Source organism: Schistocerca serialis, chromosome 2, assembly GCF_023864345.2.
Source record: "Schistocerca serialis cubense isolate TAMUIC-IGC-003099 chromosome 2, iqSchSeri2.2, whole genome shotgun sequence".
In the NCBI taxonomy this organism is placed as follows: domain Eukaryota; kingdom Metazoa; phylum Arthropoda; class Insecta; order Orthoptera; family Acrididae; genus Schistocerca; species Schistocerca serialis.
In genome coordinates this window covers 233,724,009-233,747,838 of record NC_064639.1, presented here as the reverse complement: position 1 = coordinate 233,747,838, position 23,830 = coordinate 233,724,009, and the positions used below count along the sequence as shown (strand labels likewise).

Here is a 23,830-nt window from a genome sequence, read left to right as displayed (position 1 = left end):
TTCTCTTAATTCACTGTTAATTTTTATCTATCCGTTCCCGATTTACGAGTTTGGTTGATTTTTCCTTTAGCGGAACAATTTTTTAAATGTGCCGCCGCTGCAAATCGATCGGTCGCGGCACAGCCCAGCAACACCGCTAAAAAATGCTGAAAACTCTTTAAAGAAATATTATAGATGACATGGGCAAGCTAATTTACATTAATAATACACGCTTTTTATAAATTTCAATATATTTTTACCACAACAAATATTCAACTCACATTAGTTCGTAATTTCTCCTTCAATGGCGGCTAAATCTAGATACAGACAAATGACGTCTACCCTTTCACCAAATACATCGACACAGCTTCCTACCGCTTTCAGCTCTAAACGAGGAAGACCAAAGAATACATAGCGCATTGTGCTTTTATAGTATTGCTGACTATCAACATTTCTTTGTAATTTCACGGCATTATTTTCCTCTGGCTGAATTTCACGTCTCTGTTATCACAGATATTGACACATTTCGCAATTACATTATTAATATAGAAATATTACCATCCTAAATACAGAGAGAATATTACTACAAAAAATATTACAATAATAAGAAATGTCTTTTACGCAAAATTCAATAATATTTTTTGTTAAATAATTACATTATATACAGATTTCTCGGAGCGGCGTATATGGTACAAATAAATTTTAGTTTGTTAATGTGTGAGTTTGCCAGGGAACGTTACACTGTATACCTATGTTGATCCATTGTGGCTTCCAGAATGCCACGAAAACATTCCCCAGACCGAAATACTCCCTCCTGGTTGTTTGTTTTCAGATATTTCGCGCCCTACAAGCCAACGGCCATCTGTCGCAGCCGTTTTCACCCGTATCCTCTATGGACCGTGGTGCACCACAGTTGTCTCGGTGTTGGTTTTACGTGGCGGCGTTTTACCATACTGGGTATACATTAACCAGGCAACCGTTTTACAAACTTAGCCGTTTCGGAAATGCTCCCACCGTTGGCCAGAAAGCCAATGATCATGCCCTTCTGGACGTCAGATGAATCGCTCTGTTGCCGATTACGGCGACACCTGCACGATTTTCCACGTCCCCCACACGCCGTAGTTACCCTCCGTTGTTAGTGCTGTCACCTTCCGTCTGTGAGTGGTTACTCAACCGTGATGATCATGGGCGAGTGTAACTGGATAGTGCAGTTATAAGAATTTTTCTCCCCCTTTTCACTAATACTGCCTCATGTTGGAAACTGTGAATTTTCTTAAACACCCTGAACTTTGTAAGGTGCACCCCTACTTGACGCTCCCTTGTGTTCACTTTACAGTGCGAGCTCCGGCCGAGCCCCGGCTGGGTGCGTGGCGGCTACGTTTGCCGCTGTCGGGAGGGCTTCTACTCGCCGCACCACGGCGGCGTCTTCAACGGCACGCTGGTGGAAGGTGAGTACTTGTCTCTCTGCTGTGGGTATCAGCTGTCGGGTATACAGGTGTTGGACAAAAATACGGAAAAACACGAGAAATCCATACTCGAACATAAATGCAGATGCTAGTCAATCCTTTAGATGGCGCTGTTGCATTTGACCACGAATGGCGCCCATTGAATGCCGTCAGTACATTCGAAGTGTCAGTCGTGGTCATAATAATGTTGTTATGGTGCATTACGTCTGACCTCAGTGAATTCGAAGGTTGGCAAACTGTTGGTGCTCGTATGGTGCGTGCTTTCGCAACCAAAGTAGCCGAAGTGTTTGGTGTTTCAAAAGACACCACATGCTGTGTATGTAAGGGTAACTGATCATTTTATTTTACATAACTTGCTATCAAATGTACACGTCAGTTTTAGGGTTGGTTTAACAACTGAAAATTCTATACTGTCTTTTCTTCGTAAGGTGCTGAATGGATTAAACAAAAGGCAGGCATCTTTTTTGATTTAATTAATGCGTTTGATTGTGTTGATCACAAAATATTGCTCCAGAAATTGGACAATTATGGAATACGGGGAGTAGCGCATAACTGGTTCACCTCTTACTTCAATAAGAGACAGCAAAAGGTCATTCTCCACAGTGTTGAGATTGGCTATGACGTGGGGCCTGAGTGGGGCACGGTTAAACGTGGCTTGCCCCAGGGACCAGTGCTGGGGCCACTCTTGTTCCTTATTTATATAAATGATATGCTCTCTAGTATTACAGGTAATTCTAAAATATTTCTGTCTGCTGATGACACTTGCTTGGTAGTATAGGATGTCTGCACCGTTGGCACTGTTTCAAATAGTGCAGTTCAAGACACGACTTCATGGGGTGCAGAAAATAAACCAACGCAAAATCACAGTAAGGTTTAGTTTTTACAGTTTCTAAGACACAGTTCAACAATATCTGACGTTTTAATTTCACAGAATGGGCATATGATTAGTGAAACTGAACAGTTTAAATTTCTAGGTGTTCATATAGCCTGTCGTGGAAAGCCCACGTTCAGGATCTTGTTCAAAGACTTAATGCTGCCATTTCTACTATTCGAACGGTATCTGATGTAAGTGATAGTTCAGCACAAAAACTAGTCTACTTTCCTTAGTTTCATTCGCGTATGAGTTATGGTGTTTTATTTTGTGGTAACTCCTACCATTCTGAAAAGATATTTTTGGCTCAGAAAGGAGCGGTTCGGGCAATATGTGGTGTAAGTTCGCAAGCCTCTTGTCGATCCCTGTTCATTAGTCTGCGTATTCTGACATTGTCCTCTCAATATTTACTGTCGTCTCTTCTTATTACCATGAAGTAGCAGCTTTAATTTCGTTAATATTAAGCAGAAATCAAATCTGCATTTGGATTGCACTTCATTGAATCTTGTGCAGAAAGGCGTGCAGTATACTGCTGCATCCATTTTCAGTAAGCTAGCACATGAATTCAAAAATCTTAACAGTAATCGACGCGCTTTCAAATCGAAACTTAAGAGTTTGCTCATTGGTCACTCCTTCAACTCTGACGAGGAGTTCCTTGAAAAATTAAGCTGGTTCTTGTGTTATATTGTTGATTGCGTTTACATAAACTTATAACTTGTCTTCTTTTGGTTCATAAACATTTTATTTTATCTATTATTGTAATTTCATGTACTGACACGTTCATGACCCTGGAAATTTGCTCTTAAATTTGGTCCTGTGGACCTAGACGTGTAAAATAAAAAATAAATAAAGAGACTTATAAAGCAGCAAAACATCATCCACATGTCGCAACGCGGACGCGGACGAAATTGTATGATGAATAATCGTGACAGACGGTCATTAAACAGCATTGCGACGAAAAGTTGAAAGACGACAGCTGAAAAACTCACTGCAGAATTGAATATCGCACTCCCGAACCGCGTCAGCACCAAAACAACACGAAGGCAGCTCCATAATAACGGAATTTCCGAGTGAGCTGGAGTTCCAAAGTTATTCAGCAGTGATTACCTGTAACAGGAAAACGAGGTGGCAAGGCCATAAAACCAGGACTATGGAGCGTTTTAAGAAAGTGTCCTTTGGACTGTTGACTCTTGTTACACATTAATTCCAACTTCTGGTGAATCTTACGTCCAAAGGGTGAAACGTGGTGTGTGTTCGGTGATGATTTGCGCACCTATCATGGTATTCCATGAGCCCTTTCGTTACTCTGTCAGATCGCATTACTGCCAAGGGTTGTGTAGCCATTATGGGTGAGATTCATCCAGTGGTACAAAGTGATGATGTGTTCCAAGAGGACAGAGTGCCTCTTCACACAGCACGCATCGTCCAGGACTGGTTTTGTGAGCACGAGACGGAACTGTTGTATGTCTCCTGGCCACAACACGCAACAGATATCAGTATTAATCAGCCTTTATTGTCTACTCTTGAGAGAAGGATGCGTAATCGCTATCCACCTCCACCACCGTTACCTGAACTAGTGACCTTTTTGCAGCAAGCTTTGTAAACGATTCCCTTTAAAACTATACAGGACTTACATTTATCCATTCCAAGACAAATGGAAGCTGCTTTTTCTGCCAGCTGTTTTAATACTCAGAATTAGTCATGCTTACGACTAGCTCTTGGACTGTACGCTATTTTCTCAATGTCATTATCAGAAAACCGTGGCTTTTGTGTGGTACAGGATATTTCAATCTTTGGCTTACGTTTTTACCACTTACGTATTTGCTCTAAGTGAACATATAGTCCTTCCCCGGTTAAAAAAAAATTATTTCTCAGAAACCATGCTAGGTATAGCTTTAGGGTTTGTAGATAACGGTAGCTTAACCCGTGCAGTTTTTGTGCATACACTCCCACATGTGCTCTGTTTGTTGCCCGTAGAATGATTACGCAGTACTTAATTTTCTCGATATTGTGGCAGTATTGGCTAGTAGGGTTAAAGGATGGGTTGATTAAATCCTACCTTCACATTGCATAATCTACAAAATATCCCCAAAAGCGACACAAATTGCTGCAATAGCCAAAGTTACCTCAATGGGCTTGATAATCCATTGTATGACAAACAAATTACCATTCTGGAGTACTGGCTCAACTGGATTATGAACATTTCCTGATTCTAACCTGCTTCTTTGTAATTCGTAAACCAGTTAAGGAAAACTGGATTCCTTACAATACCAGGCAGTCTGAAAAATATCAAATCAGTTTATCAACCGAAATTAATTCATCATACTATACCACTAATCAGGCAATCAACCACACTCTGCTACCACTGTTTTGCGATGGTACTGGCCAGTAGGATGAAAGGACTATATCGATTGACTGAGTTCGAGATACCAGACAGTAATTATATATTTATGTTTATCATAAGCAATGTAAAAAGGGAGAACAGTTTTCAGACACAGATTTTAACTTTATGTCAAACAATAAAACTAGGACACACGAAGTTTTATAGATCAAAGGCTGCCTGACTACAAATCTATAACAGTACCAAAAGATTAACAAAACATGCTAAGAAGAATTAAAATATCATATTAACAATCAACACCATAGTAGAGAACAGTTAAATAAGCTAAATAATGATACACCAAGGTTAAAAACCAAACTTCAGAAATTGTATTGAATATTGACGATCGGATTTTTAACATACACAATTGCAAAAATTAACAACACTAGCTCCCCTTTTACAAAGAGTATCAATTTTTGCTGTTTAATTTGGCCTGCCATTGACATCCATCTTGGTACAAGAAAATCTAGCTATATCCTCACATACAGCGTATCCGGTACATGAAAGTTAACAAAGCAATGATTTACCTGAAACAGTTCATAATGAGGCACAGAACGCAGCAATCCTCTATCAACATTAATAACGTGCATGTAGCCAGTCATACCCTACAGCCGGTCTCTTTAATACACTCTGTTGTAAGAGCCTGCGTTTAAGAATTTACTTAACATTGTCTGTGACGAGTTAGGTAAACACAATTAGTTACGGAAGTCTGTTCTTGATAAAACTGTTTCCATGACCGTTACAAAAATCTCAGTTCACTTTAACCGCTCAAACACTTTCTTTCTTAGAACAGCTAGTCATTTCCATGTATTGGTTATGCCATAGCAAAGCGTGTCCAAAACGGCAGAAAACGCGGCAGTTTCTGGGATCCAACTTAAGAAAGCCATATGTTCCATCACTCCAAGTGTGTGCTTTGCCAACAAGGGCACGAAGTAGCTTCACTGCGTTCGCGCATCCTCAGAAGTGGAACAAATCCAGCATTCGGCTCGCAGCAAACTTAGGTATTGTAGGCCGAATCCACGGGCAACAGACTCGCAGTTCAGCTCACAAAACACTCTCTTCTTGCCCATTCGGTGCCACCACGTTCTACATCTTCCGCAAGAGAGGGCTCATTGTCTTACTGGAGTAGTGCCAACCTCTCTACTAAAAGGAAACAAAGCGCCACCCTTGGCACAATGTCTATGCCAACATCACTTCCGTCACTGCCTCTATAGCATCACTTATTCACGCCGCAGGAGTTTACATATCAGCAGCTGGTAAACTGATCACTTTATCCTTTATGTAACAGCATAGAAAAGGCGGAACGGGTTTTGTCTGGTAAACATGTTGGCCATGATGTTGGACCACCTCTGCCAATCCATCTGTCCGGAAACGTTTCATCCTAGAACACTCACTCAGGCGGTGCTCAATCTTATCGAAACGCTATTCACGGTTGAAATTTCTGTAACTGGATGAAACGTGAAGTTCCAACACGTCCCAGTAGACTGTTGCCATAATGGTAGGCTCAGTCAAAAATAATTGTGTTGTTCATTGAGCCGTACCACACATTCACTTTTCTGCTGTCCCTTACCTTCTGTGCCACAATTTGTGGAGTCGGAGGGCATTATGCCTGTTTTCCTCTCCGCGGATATGAAACACCGCTTCAGCAGAAAAACGAATTTTACTAAACTAGGCATTGTCAACACCGACTCGTCCCACCGTCTTCTTTGCACACTTTCCGCCTCTGGGTCTATCAGCTGGCTGCAAAGCTTGCAGGAGTTAAAAAAATGGTTCAGATGGCTCCAAACACTATAGGATTTAACATCTGAGGTCATCAGTCCCCTAGACTCAGAACTATGGAAACGTAACTAACCTAAGGACATCACACACATCCATGCCCGAGGCAGGATTTGAACCTGCGACCGTAGCAGCCGCGTGGTTCCGGACTGAAGGGCCTAGAACCACTCGGCCACGGCAGCCGGCTTGCAGGAGTTAAACTTTATATGCATGTAAACGTAGCTATTTGTGTCAAATCTTCACCAGTGTGCTCTGAGGTATGCCTGTTGCCTGGGAACAAGGCGCTTCGATTTTCGCGGACTGTGTTGAAATGCTGTGCCTACGGTTCAACAGTGTCGTATCTCGCTCCGGGTCTGCTGCTTCTGGCGCTCTCACTAACACTGGTAGTCTCATTATACGTTTCATGCCGTCCTCCGATGCTCCTCATATCCGGCATATCTTGAACACAGGCGTATCGAATTGAAATGTAATAGGCGACCGTGTTTCACTAAACCTCAAAACACTTTGTGCTATCTCCTCCACGGACACTGCTGCTGCAGCAGCACTCGTAAACGACGCTGCTTGGAACTAGAGAGACAGAAAAGATATCCGACTCAGTCGTAGCACATGTATAAGTGTGTCCAAAACATTCCATCACTCTATCTCCTATTTGCAACAAACCGCATAGCTGTATTTACCACAGTCGTGCCTTCTGATAATGATGGAAAGACTTTGTGCTCACCTGTGCATTCACTATCAGTCGGCTACGTGTGTTCAATACGTAGTACGTTGATTCACATTACAAAGACAAATTCGCAGTTTCAGAAGTATGATAATGATGGTTGCACTACAGACTCGCACTAGGACGCAGCTTGCGTGGAATAACCGCCGAGCACGTTCGTTTTCGTCTTCCTTCAACGGACATAAACAATAAGATCACTACACGTAATGTGAAAACTCCATGAGGAACATAAATGTTATACATCGGAGAACCACGGTGAAATCAAATGTTGTAACCAGTCATTTCACGGAAGCTTCATTCGAACACGACTTTGTAGATCAACCATCATTCTCACATTTTTGAAACTGAACATTTATGTTGATACTGGGCAAACTCGCCAATAAACGAACTTGCCACGCATTCTGATTCGACCACCTGTGCCGTCTGACAGTGGAAACATTTGTAGGAAGTTCAGAAAGTAAGCTACATTTGTCGTCCCACACCATACAGTCGCCGAATTACGACACCGAATTTATTTCTTTATTTAATGGAACTACGCAAGTTTTTCTGTGGCATTTGAAAGAATTTTCTAAGAGAAATTCAAATACATAACATGAATGAGGCTTGATCAAACACTATCAACATAACAGCGCCCCAAACCACTGTCCCGCCCGCAGGAGAAGAGAGGTTCCACAAACATCTGCCCCTTATAACAAATGTAAGTAAACACGTAACTCAGGGGTGGTTCCTGTGTTTATTATCATGGCTGTCATAACAAGTGGTCAAAATGTTGACCTTGAGCATTCCTGCACACAGTGAAGCAATTCTGGAGAAACAATACTGCATGTTGAGTTTCACCTGGAGCTACGGGAGCACAAGCATGAGATAGAAAGTACGTCATACCTTAGGGAGTCTTTGGCGTTTCATAATAGACCTCTTGCTTTAATTTTCGTCGCAGATAAAAGTATAGAAGTCTTAAGTTTCGTGAATATGCAGACCATTTCGTGTTTCCTGAACGACCGTTCCAGTACTCTCCACACGTTTCCGTAAGAGAGCCTGTCATTAAATGAGCGGAATAGGATGAACATCCATCATGTTGGTACCACACTGATTACCGTATGTCCAGTGGGGTGTCTTCGAATAACTGTTCCAGCGGCATATTTTAGGAATTCGAACTATTTGGGTATATTTACATTCCCATAAATAAAATAAGGATCAATGATGCAGGTCTTGAAAAATAAGCACCAGATGCTGACATGCCAAGAGTGTTGTTTTGACCCACACCTTTGAGTCAGCGTGGATTTACAACTGAGTGGCAGTGCCTATTGCGAAAGTTGACTTGCGCATGGTTCATAAACGTTTCTACCTTAAACAAAATTGTGCATAGATGTGCCGCATCACTTTGAACTAATTGTAGATAACATTCGGAGAACTGTAACCAATTTGGAAGTCATCGCCATGAAGCTGCAGATTCAATGAAATGTGAAGAGGATGAAATGTGATGGAATGCAGAACACTCGTTTGGTTCATTCCTCTCGAACTTCCGAGATACCTCTTAACGTCATCTGTATTGTGTATTGCTGCTGCTAAAGTTTTTTTTTTTCTTTCAGCACTTCTCCTTTTTTCTCCTTGGCCTATTGTAAACATCAAAACTCCGGTTTTTAGAAATGTTTTCATACATTGTACGCAAAGAAAGATTGTGAGTGCTAGGTGCGATCTGGATAGTTTTCAGCATACAAACGTAAGCTGGACTAACAGTTTGGCGATATTCGCCACACACGATATTCACTTATTTGACTGTCGTATACACTGTGAATGTCTCAACAGTTTTACGAGCAATTTATCAGAGAGCTATAACATAAGAACACGGACCGATGTACTTCAAGCTTGATGGTAAACACAAGTACAAAACCAGAGTTACGTGCTCCCTCACATTTGGTATAATAGGGCAGACGTTTGTAGATCCACTTCTCCTGGTGGCATGATACTGATGTGCGGCGCTGTTTTCTTGATGCTATTTTATCAAATCCCTTACATGTTATATCGTGGAACTTCTGTCAGAAACTTTTTAAAAATTCCATTGAAAAAGGTATATAGTTCCATCAGAAAAAGCGATAAAAATTTATTGTAAACTTTAGGAAATTCGCCATATTGTCTGCCATAACTTGGCGAAAACTGCACCTCGATGTATTAATTCATTCTCGATATATTTGGTGTGGCCTGTCTTTGCTGCCACGTCCTGTGTACAGTATGCAGATAATGCCATATGGCAGAGAATCACAAGACAGTCAGATATCACCCATAGAGTCTTCTGGGCCACAGTGCTAAGTTACTTTGGTTATATTTTGGCTGTTAGTATAGTCTCATGCTGAAACTGACAGACAAGTGTGAGAGCACCAGTGCAGAACCTCGAAACCGGTTCAGAAAACCTATGGCTGCATCGTGGAGGATAAGGACGTTTGAAAATTAGTCGCTCTCTGTTCAATGAGACGTTCAAAAATCGTGGGAGTGCGCACAGACTGGTTGGCGCTAGCGGCCGTATTCCTTTAAGGCAGGGACGGCCGAGAATTCGGCTTGCGAGTCGTGCCCTGCTACGAATGCCATAGGCACAGCCTGGCTACACATCTGAGAGCGAGGAAGGGGAAGAGGGAAAACTGCGAACTGGCCGCATTTAAATGCCAGTGCCGTCGCGCTACATAAGATTTGGATTTATGTTTCACATTTCGCAACAACATAGATCACAAGCAAAACACATTTTCAGTATTATTTAATAATTTTTGGTGCCCTGAAGATATAATTTTTGTGTGATACAAACTGTCGGCTTAGGGGAAGACACAGAAGTTTCATAGATTTTCGCACACAGTTTGCCACGTGCTGTGATCAGACAAAACTACACTCCTGGAAATGGAAAAAAGAACACATTGACACCGGTGTGTCAGACCCACCATACTTGCTCCGGACACTGCGAGAGGGCTGTACAAGCAATGATCACACGCACGGCACAGCGGACACACCAGGAACCGCGGTGTTGGCCGTCGAATGGCGCTAGCTGCGCAGCATTTGTGCACCGCCGCCGTCAGTGTCAGCCAGTTTGCCGTGGCATACGGAGCTCCATCGCAGTCTTTAACACTGGTAGCATGCCGCGACAGCGTGGACGTGAACCGTATGTGCAGTTGACGGACTTTGAGCGAGGGCGTATAGTGGGCATGCGGGAGGCCGGGTGGACGTACCGCCGAATTGCTCAACACGTGGGGCGTGAGGTCTCCACAGTACATCGATGTTGTCGCCAGTGGTCGGCGGAAGGTGCACGTGCCCGTCGACCTGGGACCGGACCGCAGCGACGCACGGATGCACGCCAAGACCGTAGGATCCTACGCAGTGCCGTAGGGGACCGCACCGCCACTTCCCAGCAAATTAGGGACACTGTTGCTCCTGGGGTATCGGCGAGGACCATTCGCAACCGTCTCCATGAAGCTGGGCTACGGTCCCGCACACCGTTAGGCCGTCTTCCGCTCACGCCCCAACATCGTGCAGCCCGCCTCCAGTGGTGTCGCGACAGGCGTGAATGGAGGGACGAATGGAGACGTGTCGTCTTCAGCGATGAGAGTCGCTTCTGCCTTGGTGCCAATGATGGTCGTATGCGTGTTTGGCGCCGTGCAGGTGAGCGCCACAATCAGGACTGCATACGACCGAGAGACACAGGGCCAACACCCGGCATCATGGTGTGGGGAGCGATCTCCTACACTGGCCGTACACCACTGGTGATCGTCGAGGGGACACTGAATAGTGCACGGTACATCCAAACCGTCATCGAACCCATCGTTCTACCATTCCTAGACCGGCAAGGGAACTTGCTGTTCCAACAGGACAATGCACGTCCGCATGTATCCCGTGACACCCAACGAGCTCTAGAAGGTGTAAATCAACTACCCTGGCCAGCAAGATCTCCGGATCTGTCCCCCATTGAGCATGTTTGGGACTGGATGAAGCGTCGTCTCACGCGGTCTGCACGTCCAGCACGAACGCTGGTCCAACTGAGGCGCCAGGTGGAAATGGCATGGCAAGCCGTTCCACAGGACTACATCCAGCATCTCTACGATCGTCTCCATGGGAGAATAGAAGCCTGCATTGCTGCGAAAGGTGGATATACACTGTACTAGTGCCGACATTGTGCATGCTCTGTTGCCTGTGTCTATGTGCCTGTGGTTCTGTCAGTGTGATCATGTGATGTATCTGACCCCAGGAATGTGTCAATAAAGTTTCCCCTTCCTGGGACAATGAATTTACGGTGTTCTTATTTCATTTTCCAGGAGTGTACTTTGATCCAGCCATAACTGTGAGTTCTTTCATTGCTCTGGGAGACAGCTTATCAAATTCGAGCACGTGAAATATTAGTTCACTTTATTACATAAAATTAATAAAAGACTTATTTCGACACGGTTCTTTGCCACAGGAGTGCTTCATAATTGACAACAGTAGCTGACTATGAAATATTAATAAACTGTTCTCTTACGGTACAAAATGCGATATTTACTAAAGTATATTTCATCAGAAACTTTAGCAGTCACTGTCCTACATGCTGATGTTGACTGCTGCAGCTGAGTTAACGAACTGGGGCAGGGCTCTTGCACACTCGACTCTATATTGACCTCAGCGCGATGACGCTGCCGTGTAGAGAGGGAGGCATGGTTTCCCGCAGCGCCTCCTATTCATTGTTCCGGATCGCAGCGCCACCTCGCTAATGCTTGTGGCCTCGATTCGCTTTGCCGACTTTGGTGTGGCATCGCGATCTCTGGATGATACCACACCACGTAATCGTGATATATTTTGTTTCATAATCGGAAAAATGTCTTCCACACCAATATGTCGATCAAATTATTGTACAGTTTTGAAATATAATTACGGAGACGCGGAAACTCTACATGAGGAAAGCAGTGTGGACGTCCTGGACAATGGATTTTTCATCAAATGGGAATTACCTTGCAGGTTAATCAGTTCCACACGGACAAGGGCGCTTTTTGTTGAAACGGCAATCGGTCTCGAAAACAGCACGAAAACAGATGTAACAGTGGCAGCGTTCTCAAAACGTTTAGGAAATTGTACGAGCAATTATTTGAAGGCCCCAGGGATTTCTTATTCAAAAAGAAGTTGCCATGTTTTATTGTGCGCAGTGTTTAGTCAATTCTACTTGCAATGGAAACTCCCCATCAGATTTGTGGTAACATGGGCCAGTGAATAGCCTATAAAAACCTGAAAACGGATCAAGCATGAAAACAGGAAGAAGATTTACTGAACTCTGAAAGAAAAAAGCAAAACAGAAACAGTGACCGTTCAAAGAACAAGAAGTGTAATAAAGAGCAGCCGTGGTTAATTGGAGCCGGATCGATAGCTGAGCGTATTCTGTCAGACGGTTGGTTGTTTTCTGTCATAAAAAAAACTGAGTAAAGGAATGCCATCCGGGCGAGCCGCACTCAAAACCCTCGCGCAATTTTTTTCCACAACATTATGACCTGTCCGTCCGGTCACTGAAATGTTTGCTATCTTTCTGTACTCTTGGCAGTTGTCGTACTATACATTGTTTATAGAATATGAATCAAGGGGTAAGAACACGTTACCGTCGCAAGTAAATGTGATGAACAGTAAGAGCAGGTAAGACACCACATAGATGTCTCAGAGGAATGAAAACAACAAATAAACGGGTGCAAACTATGTTACAACAAAATAATTCAAGAGTCAAGACTTCCAAAACGTAACGCAACTTCGGAAACGTTAAAACATACGTTTTGACAGAGCACAGAGAGACTGTGTCATTGTGGAATTGTTGCGTTCATTTGTTGCAGCTTTTGTGACAAACTATTATGTTTTCATCATTTCCTTGAGAGTGATCACATTGACAGTCATACGAACACCTATGTCGGGCAAGGAGGCATATCTCACTCACTTACCAGTCGCACAAATTAGGTGCATTGATAAGAGATTCCTATCATATGACACAGGTAGTGTCAGTAATGCCGTGGCCGTGTATGACACACCAGACGTGTTTTCCGGTGGAGGATTCGGCTGACTTGTCGCCTTGTCATCAAACGTTTGTGGTTCCCATTCGAAAGTAACATCCTTTCGACTGTTAATAAAATAGTTGTGCAGAACCAATTGTCATCGTAGGTCCCTACCTTATACCTCAATGTTGCAAACGGACGTTACACCACGACACAGATACGAACTAAAAAAAAAAAAAAAAAAAAAAAACATTGGCACGAGGCACGAGAGAGTTTGAAGCACGGGCTTACCCGGTTGTAAGTCCAACAACGTCACCACTTAACCACGATGCCATTTCTCTTCCCGGATGTTCTATATTGCACTTCTTGTTCTTGGACCTTTAATTGTTTCTATTTTGCATTTTTGCACAGTTCGGTACATCTTATTCCTGTTTTTTCATGCTTGATCTGTGTTCAGCTTATGACGGGTTGTCCACTAAATCTGAGTGGGGTGCAATGGGGAGTCCCCGTGTTAATGCGAGGTCTGAAATCCATTCCGGATTTTCTAATTTTCGTTCCTGTTATCGTTTATGCTTCGTAAATTCAAGAATAGTGGTTTTTAAAAATGAAAAATCGTTCCAGGCGTGTGTATTCGCATAACCAACGAACTTCGCAGTAATATACGAGGGCTGTTCGGAAAGTCAGGTCCGATCGGTCGCGAAATGGAAACAGTGAAAATCAAAAAATTTTTATTCGAAGCTGTTAGCCACACCTTCCAGCTACGTCTCTAAATTTTCGACGCTCCGACATAGGCATTTGTTGTCACGTTGTACAAACGTTCCAGTACCCTCGTCACAGAAAGCAGCCACCTGTGTGTTCCACCAATTCTCTACGCTGGTCTGCCTTTCGTTGTTTGTGCCAAAGTGTTGTCTTCGTAGCCAGACGTTCATGTGAGCAGAGATGAACATCGTAGGGAGCTCAAAAATGGCTCTGAGCACTATGGGACTTAACATCTTAGGTCATAAGTCCCCTACAACTTAGAACTACTTAAACCTAACTAACCTAAGGACATCACACACATCCATGCCCGAGGCAGGATTCGAACCTGCGACCGTAAGAGTCGCGCAGTTCCAGACTGAAGCACCTAGAACCGCTCAGTCACACCGGCCGCCGAAGGGAGCCAACTAAGGGCTGTATTTTGGGTGATCATACACTTCCCACCGAAAACGCTGCAAGAGCGTATTTATCGCCCCTGCAGAGTGCGGCTGAGAATTGTCTTCATGAAAGAAACGCATGACATTTATATTATGTGGGCTGCATAGCTTCAGGCGAAATCTCTCACTATGCTCCTGTACTTGGTGGGGGACACAGTTGTTGTAGGCATCTTTACGCACTCACTGTGCCCTCAGAACTGAAAAAAGCGACGGGACGAGATCGTGGGCATACTACAGACACTGCTCAACACATCTGTGCAGAACTTCATCAGATTTTGACAGTGGTTTCAATTTCGCGCCAAGTTGGATCTTACTTTCGAAATACGCCCCCTATAAAGTCTCCACACTTTTTGTTCAATGTCACTGAACACTGTTGCAATCCAAAGTGGAATAATGCACGTGACTTCAAAAACTTTACTATTCTTACCACATGTTTCTTCACAAGCTGCATGCCTGCCAATTTCGCATACGTTGATTCTTGATCTACTGAACAAAGAATCCCCTTTGTCAGTCGTATTTCGTTGCTCCTTCATCTTCAATTAGTTCTTCAAATTCTTTCCGCATGGTGTTATTGTTTCACAGAAAATTTGCAGTACACTTAATGCGAATGCGCCATAAACACCTAGAATTCTCATCCCTCTATTCTGTCACTCCGCTTCTTTTTTAAAGGTTTAAGACTACTGATCGCTTCACTGATTCTTTTTGTGCAAACATCCATCGGACCCTTGAACGTACTTCATACCACGAACAAATAGCAATGGGTAAACAGAGCTTGAACCACGATTCTGCCGAACTGAAGAGAGTTGTGCCGACCGAAAAATGCCACATAGCACTACTAAACGTTGCGCTGTGCCGAGTACTTACGAGAAGGAACGAGCAAAGTAGAGACAAGCCGAACCTTGGCCCATTTGTGGCCTGCACACTCTGCCTGTCTGGAGTTTGGCAAGCCGTGGCCGGTCCTATTTTAAGGAATATGTTTGCTGCTGGTAGGTTGCATAGTTGTTTAAGACGTAATGGTGTTGTTATATAACGTATAACTGCCATGTGTCGTGGCGGTTTTCAAGATGTTGTTTTCCATAGCTATTCATCCGCGTAGTACCTAGTGTTGGGGCACGGTTGCTTAAACCATTGTACACAGTTGGGGAGACTTTTAGATTTTATGTTGCTTCAATAAACAACTCAGGATAAGTCAATGAGTGATTAAAAAGGATGCTACCAATTCCCCCCCCGCGTCCTTGTCCAGTATCAATCTGCGCTCCATCGCTAGCGACCTTGTCGTCGATGTAAAGTTAAACCCAAGTGTTCCTGCTTCTTGCCAGAATTCTCACATCTTTAGCAACTAGACTGAATACGCCTTAAGCAAACAGTTAAAGCTGAAAGCGGCAGAGGTCGCGACTGGCACAGTTCCAAGATGGCAGTTTGAGTACGCAGGTTAATTAACGTTAAAGGAGAACGGAGAAGGTTTGAAATGAGTTGGCTACTTCATTTTCACGACTTGTGTTCGGTAATCTCGATGCCGAAAGTAATGGTGAGACAAAAGGAAATGTGTAAAACATACATTTTCCGCTAAAACATGTGGCGTTTTGGTAATAAGAAAGAACGTTGAGAGCATTTTTTCTCACAAAACTTGAGACGTCATTACGTGTGTCTGTATTGACCTTAAATCGAGAACGGGCAAAACGCTATAAAATATTCGATTTCACCTGCGCCTCGATAGTAAAAGGAGGAACATTACATGTTCACTAACGTTTGACGCAACAAAACTGACAAATTTTCCATTGTCCTTAACAGTACTTAATACAGCACTACTGTCGTAGATTTTTGGAGGGAAACAGTGAAAGTGGTTAAGACTAGCCTCTGCTATCTCATTGCTTCCATAGCGTTGGAAGTAAGGGGGCGCCAGCTGCTAAATATCTTACTTCAGTCCGAAGCCTGGTTTAATGCAGCTCTCCGCATTAGTCAGTCTTGTGCAATCCTCTTCACGCGCTATATCACTACTTTATTAGATCGCTCAAGTCAACGAATTACTTTTTAATAATTACAAAAAATTAATCACATGGCTCTGAGCACTATGGGACATAACTTCTGAGGTCATCAGTCGCCTAGAACTTAGAACTACTTAAACGTAACCAACCTAAGGACAACACACACATCCATGCCCGAGGCAGGATTCGAACCTGCGACCGTAGCGGTCGCGCGGTTCCAGACTGTAGTGCCTAGAACCGCTCGGCCACCCCGGCCGGCTAATAATTACATTTGTTGATGCGGTTCGGGCACAACCATCATTAGAAAATCGTATGAAATGCTTTAATACGTTGTATTTCGTCATATAATTATGTTCATAACATCTAGTTGTGCACCGATGTAGAGAATGTAATTATGTGACAGAATACTATGATGGAAGACATCGAAAAGTGCAAAGAAGGACACCTCGTTTTGTGCATCATGAAGTAGGGAAGAGAGTGTCACAGACACGATTCGCGAGTTGCTGCGGCAGTTATTAAAACAAGATGTTTTTCGTTGCGGCGAGTTCTGTTCGTGAAATTTCACCAACCTTCACCCCCTAACGCGAAAAAATGACGCTCTTTTACATACGGAGAAATGGTCATCGTAATAAAATAAATCAGAGCTATCACAGTAACATTTAAGTATTCGTATTTACCGCCCATCGTTGGAGAGTGGAACGTAGAGAAATAGTGTGAAAATGGTTCTGTGAACCTTATGCCAGGCAATTAGGTGTGAATTATACAGTAGTCACGTAGAAGTAGACGTAGATTGTGAATCACAAAATGATACTGCAGAAATTGGACTGTTGTTGAATAAGAGAATTAAGCCGGCCGCTGTGACGGAGCGGTTCTAGGCGCTTCAGTCCAGAATCGCGCTGCTGCTGCGGTGCAGATTCGAATCCTGCCTCGGGCATGGATGTGTGTGATGTCCTTAGGTTGGTTACGTTTAAGTAGTTCTAAGTCTTGGGGAGTGATGACCTCAGATGTTAAGTCCCATATTGCCTAGAGCTATTTGAAGAGAAGTAAGTCACAATGAGCGACCCTAATACCTTAAGAACAGACGGCAGAAGGCCATTCTTCACAGTAATGACAATGGTAATGATGTATCGTCTGATCGGGCATGGTTTAGTCGGGGGGGGGGGGGAGGGTTCCATCGGGTATTTGTTTGTGCATGGTAGTCAGAAAGAGCGTGAAGAGTTTATTAGGGTTTTGTATGGTAGGTTCGGCTGAGAAATAATGATTAAGAAAATAATTCGATATATTGCACCGTTTCCGAGTTAATTATCACTGAAGTTAGCCAGTCTGACAGTTTCGCGTAAACTGAAGCGCCCCGCCACAGATGGTGTTCTTCGTTTGGTTTCCTAAAACCGAACAAGAGAGCGATACAAAAACTAGTCATAGGAAGATAGTAAGGATGGAACCCGAGCCAGAAGGCTGAGCAGTCTCGTGCGCTATCATCATAACTGTAAGAACAACTGACGCTAACTGCACCTAGCGGGCCCTTGAATTTGGGCGTCCATCGGCCTGATTGGCTAACTTCAGCAACTCGGGAACGGCGCACTGATCGAATTTTTTTCCTTAATGATTATTTCTCAGTACAACCTGCCGTGCAATACTCTTACATGCTTTTCAGACTGTTTCACAATCGTATAAAATTTTTAAGAAGTGATCTGTTGATTTTAGTGACCTTGCGCGCTCAGGTACACATAATGGTCGCAGTGCTCGTACACCTTAACCTCGCCATCTCCATCTACCTGCACTTGCTTACTGTAGTTAAACCTTGATTCACTTCTACAATTTTTACGTACCACACTCCACTCCATGACTTAGGATGTGTCCTGCCAACCGATCTCTTCTTTAATGCTAGTTGTGCCATAAATTTGTTTTCTCCCCACTGCCAGTCTGTACCTAGTCATTAGTTGTTCAATCGACCAATTATCTTCAGCATTCTCCAATCGGACGACGTTTCAAAATCTTCAGTTCTTTTCTGTACTGCTTATTAGCCACATATCACTTTCCTAAAAGGTTACACTCCATACGAATACTGTCAGAAGAGACTTTCTAACCCTGAAATTCATATATCGTTTTTCAAACGAGTTTACCTTGTTGTTGCCACTCTGCATTTTTAAATCCTGACTACTCCCTACGTTGACCGTATTCAGTTCTTTGATTGCCAAACACTAAAACTCGTCTGCCTTTTCGGTCTCATGGCCCAACTAATTTTCCTCTGCATCGCCTTATTTTATGCACACAATTACCCTTGTTTAGCTTTTCCTGATTTTCGTTTCACATCCTCTGTCCGATACACCACCCATTCTGTTCAGCTGAGCTTCCAAGTGATTTGCCGTAACGCGCAGAATTACAGTTTTATTGGTTACTCAAAATAAATTACCAGTCCTCATTTCTCCTTGGTTTCCTTCACTTCTTGCTTATTGTAGCGACCTAATAACATTTAGAATAGTCTGAAACCCTGTTTCACTCCCTGCTCAACAACTGCCTACCTTATATGTCTTTCGGGTCTGATAACTGCACCTTATTCTCTTTTATTATATATTTTTCTCCATTCAGTCTTATTTATTGTTATTCATTATAAGAGAACTGTCTCAAAGCACAAAAAGCTTCAGCTTCAGGCACATAGCATAGTAATCGATGTATTATACGTACGCAAGTCTGTCAGATCATCGCGTGGCTTGGTACACCAGATGATGCGGCCTTATGATTTTCTGCTTGGAGATTTGGAGATTACATGTATTCACGTTTCAGTTACCAAGTGGCAGTTTCCGATCTTTCTGTCCTTGCGTGAGGTTACATAGTCTGTGGTGTTAGGTAACAAGTGTTATATTTTGGGAGGGAGTCTTCTGTACTTCATAGCGAAGTGGTTCTGGATGGTACGGCTGCTCACAGGATGTTGTTCAGTACTACACTGGCAGGTGGTTTTTTGTGGTTTTCTGTTCTGATGTTACAATCGGCCACAGTGGACGAAGAGCCCTGTCACCAAAATGTTGTTTCCCTCGGTGATGCATGTATGTTGTTCTACTTAGGCAGAGATGAAGAGACTCAAAATCCAGAAAAAAGCAAACGGAAATCAATGTGAGAACTACCGTACAGTTGGCATAGCAGATTATGTTTGCAAGTTGCTGGAAACGATAATAAATAGAAGAATGGAAACGGTATGGATGTGCCTTTATATGAAACTTTCTGGCAGATTATGAGTGTATGCCAGAATGAGACTCGAACCCGGAACCTTAGACCTTGAAGTTAGGAAGGTAGGAGACAAGATAATGGCGGAAGTAAAACTGTGAGAAGAGGTTGAGAGTCGTGCTTGGGTAGCTCATTTGGCAGAGCGCATGCGTGAAAATCAAAGCGAGTTCTATATTTTTAACTTAATTATACTATTTTCGTCAAAGGTTACTTTATTAAAATGCTCAAATCTCGTATGGTATTTCGTTGCCTCGAAAAATATGCAATACATTCCACGCGTAATGATTCAAAAATACAAAAAAAACCGAACGTATTTTTCCAGATTAAGTCAGTAAACCTACTGCCTGAAGCTAGGGAGAGGTATCATTATCAGGCAGATGCGAATCGCCTTCTATTTGAAAGCATTTGTTTATGTCTAAAACTTATGAAATGGATCACAAGTGTCATTATATATCTGTCTAGAAAACATACATGCGGAAGTTTATGAAATATGGATTGTAAGGTCTTTCTCCGATTGTGTTTTCTGTTCAGCTCCATAACTTTGTTTCTAAATTGTTTTAAAACCGGTTACAGTTGGAAAACTGAAGAAGCACGAATATTTGGATCCATGGTTTGAAAAGCGAGAATTTTAAGACAAATGTCTACACCAAACTATGTAGAAAGCATATTTAAAAATGTGTTTACATCAGCTGAAAGCTATAATGTATGTTGGTCCCCGAGATCTAAGACTCGACGAAGGACAAAGATTTGGGTGTTAATAGCTAACTCATGCAAGAGTTGTCTCTACATCCAACGTTTTATATTACATTATGATTCTTATCTTGATGTTACAATGCTGTGAAAAACTTCAGGACGAAAGTAACTTTCACATGAAGTCACTGCCAAGTAACATTGCTTGACAAAACTTTGACCATACATAGAAAGAGCTGTTCCGGCATAGCACGGACGGTATCTGAAAAAAATACGCTATGAGACGGGCAGAAAGACAACAATTACACTTTCTTTACCGCGATTTATGATGGTCCCCTGAACATTACAAAAGGCGGAACATGGTTGTTAATCGGATGTGAGATCATCACAGATAGCAATGCATGCTCTGCAAACTGCTCCCATGGTAGCCAGAAGGTTGCTAAGGAGTTCTTGCGGTACGATGTTCCATTCCTCCAGGAGCGCGGTTGATAACTGTGGGTGTTCGTTGGTGGGTGTCGATACGTCGATACGTCTCCCAAATGCATCCCATACGTGCTCGATGCGATTTCAGCCTGGGAAACGGGTAGGCCAGTCCATTCGCAAAATATTCTCTGGTTCCAAGAGTTCCTTCTCCAGCGTTGTTCAGTGCGGCCGCACATTGTCATCCATACGAAATGAAGTCGGGGTCGAATGCACCCATGGGAAAACTCACACGGGAAACAAAAGCAGTGTCACAATAACGTAGACCGGTGGGTGTACCTTGTCCAAGGGCCTGGAGGTCAGCAAGCCCGTGCAATATTATGCCTCTTTTGTATCCCACCTGGAAGGCGGCGCGTGGGTAGGAGCAGAAAAGGGTGAAAATCTCTCGGCACTGCAGTGTGAATTAAAATCACCTTCACTTTGGCAACAAGAGTAATACATAACTTTGCCCTGAGGTGCGAAGTTGAAGCGAAGTGTCGCCGCCGTCTGCTCTTGATCAAATGGGCTAAATCTCGAACGGAGCTCGTAGAGCTCCACAGCACCGGCTAGAGGGCGCTGTCGTCGGTGTGTGTCCTAGTGCCAACCTAAGAACTTTAATACGCTGTGGCATCGTTGCTATCGATACCACAGCCTCCCCACACCCTAACACCTGGAGCACCAAAACAATCATTTTCAACAATTCGCGAAGTACACACATAAGGCGGGAAAGTAGGGGGGAGGGATGTAGTGCACGCAGGAACAGTATCGAACATGGTCGGTTTTGGTGGTCCACGTGTTACGGTGTGGAGAGGCATAATGTTGCATGGTCGTACTGACTTCCAAATCTTGGAACATGGTACATTCGCCTGTCAACGGTACTGTGACACCGTACTCCTTCCTCATGTGCGGCTCTTCAGGAGTGCATTCGGCCCTAACTTGATTTTTATGGATGACAATGTGTGACAGCTTAGGTGGAGGAACTCTTGGAACGATATTCGGGGAATGAACTGGCCTGCTCGTTTCCCCGAGCACATGTGGGATGCGTTGGGGAGACCTATTGCAGCACGTCCATAACGTCCAGCGACCATCCAGCAGCTGTTAACCACGTTGGTGGAGAATGGACCGCCATTCAACAAGAACTCCTTACCAATACTGTGGCCACCATGGAAATAAGTTGCATTCCCCTGTTTGTAACGTCCAAGGGATCAGCATGAATCGCGGTAATTTCAGTTTAATTATTGCCTTTGAATGGAAGTGCTATTTCCGTTCTTCTCATCACGTATTTTTTTTTAGTTATTTTCAATTCTATACTACATGAGCTCCATCTAATTATGGTCCAAGCTTCATTGACCTCTGTTACTTGCCAGTAACAAACCATGCGAAAGCTACTTTCGTCTAAGTTTGCCACAACAGTCTGTTTCGGGATCTGTACTTGATAAAGCAAAAGTCATGAAACAGAATCAGTTTGTGTAAAAAGCGGACATTATGGAAAGAAATGGACTTATTTCTTATAAAAGGTAATAAAAATTTTTATACGCATTGCTGAGGCATCATCACAGAATCAAATTCTTCCTGCCAAACTAATATTTCGACTTCTTCTATTGTAAAGCTTTGAACTAAATGAGTTACAGTGCAGCAGTGACAGGAGTTCAGTGAAGGACTGTAATTCTGTCGTTAGTAAAAAAAAAAATATAAATAAGTGTCAGTACAAAGTTTCAGTGTTTCACCTGCCCAGCTACAGAAAATTAATCATCGTGTTGATATTGGGAATTTCGTAGAAACCAGGTTAACCAAACTAACACGTGTGTAATACTAATACAACACGCAGTTCAGTTCCTGGCAGATTAAAATTGTGTGCCGAATCGAGACTCTATCTCGCAACCCTTGCCTATCGCGGGCAAGTGCTCTGCCATCTGAGCTACCCAAGCACTACTCACGGCCCGCCCTCACAGCTTTACTTCTGCCAGTACCTCGTCTCCTACCTTCCAGACTTCACAGAAGCTCTTCTGCGAACCTTGCAGAACTAGCAGTCCTGAAAGAAAAGATATTGCTGAGACATGGCTCAGCCACAGCCTGGGTGATGTTTTCAGAATGAGATATTCACTCTGCAGCGAGGTGTGCTCTGATATGAATCGTCCTATCAGATTAAAACTGTGTGCCGGACCGAGACTCGAACTCATGACCTTTGCCTTTCGCGGACAAATGCTCTACCACCTTGTTTTTTTCTTTTCTAACATTTATTTAAGGAAGGATGTTACACATTCCAAATATGTACTAAGTACATGTACTAACCATGCACACATGTTATATATGAAATGATTTAAACAACAACAGCTTGATCATTGCGGTTATGCTGATGTTAAAGAAATGCAACAGAAGATTGTGTTACTCACTAACTTACCAGAAAGAATTAATTTGAACATAAAGAAAAGTTCAAACATTTTCAAACATGAATAAATGCAATAACTGTACCTTGAATTGCATGTGCTCCAATCTTTACAGAAGCATAAATAGCACTTTATTGTAGGATATCAGGAAGTTTTTCGGATAATTTTTAAAATATTAATGTACACAAGGAAATTGTCTCAGTGAGAGGCAGGTTAAGGGAAGAAGCTGATCTTTAACCTTCTCGGCTCAGTAAGACTAGCTATGAGCATTTCACACAGCTGTATGGAAGTCACCAAAACTTATACAGAATATGGAACATTAATGCCCGTCGCACATAAAAACAAATCATATTAGACAATCTCTTAAATACTTAATTATCTGAAGCGATCAGATCTATATAAGATATCTTTCACTGGAAAACTGACTTACACATCACAGAGCAAAAATGAACAGGGCAATTTGCCAGCCATTGAATATTACATTATATCAGATACAATCTTATGGTTTTAACCAATCGACAAAGATATTTCCATGAAACTGTCAATTTTCATATTTATACTACAAACCAATAATTCAGCTTTAATGTGTTGTGTTTTGACACTATTAGACACACAATCGACTGTAACGTAAGTTCTGTATATTAGCTTATAAAATTTCAAAAACTACTTTCTGGACTAGAAAAAACACACACCATAAATTTACAGTAAAATGTAAATAATATCCTT

At 42.8% G+C, this 23,830-nt stretch overlaps 1 protein-coding gene across 1 annotated transcript in view; it reads left to right on the top strand.

The window, feature by feature from the left end:
- Positions 1–23,830, top strand: part of LOC126455873 (probable G-protein coupled receptor CG31760) — a 1,325,234-nt gene that overhangs the window by 1,097,776 nt on the left and 203,628 nt on the right. Inside the window, exon 8 of the mRNA XM_050091633.1 lies at positions 1,316–1,427. Within this exon, the coding sequence (XP_049947590.1) occupies positions 1,316–1,427 (112 nt within the window). The remainder of the gene's footprint in view (positions 1–1,315; positions 1,428–23,830) is intronic.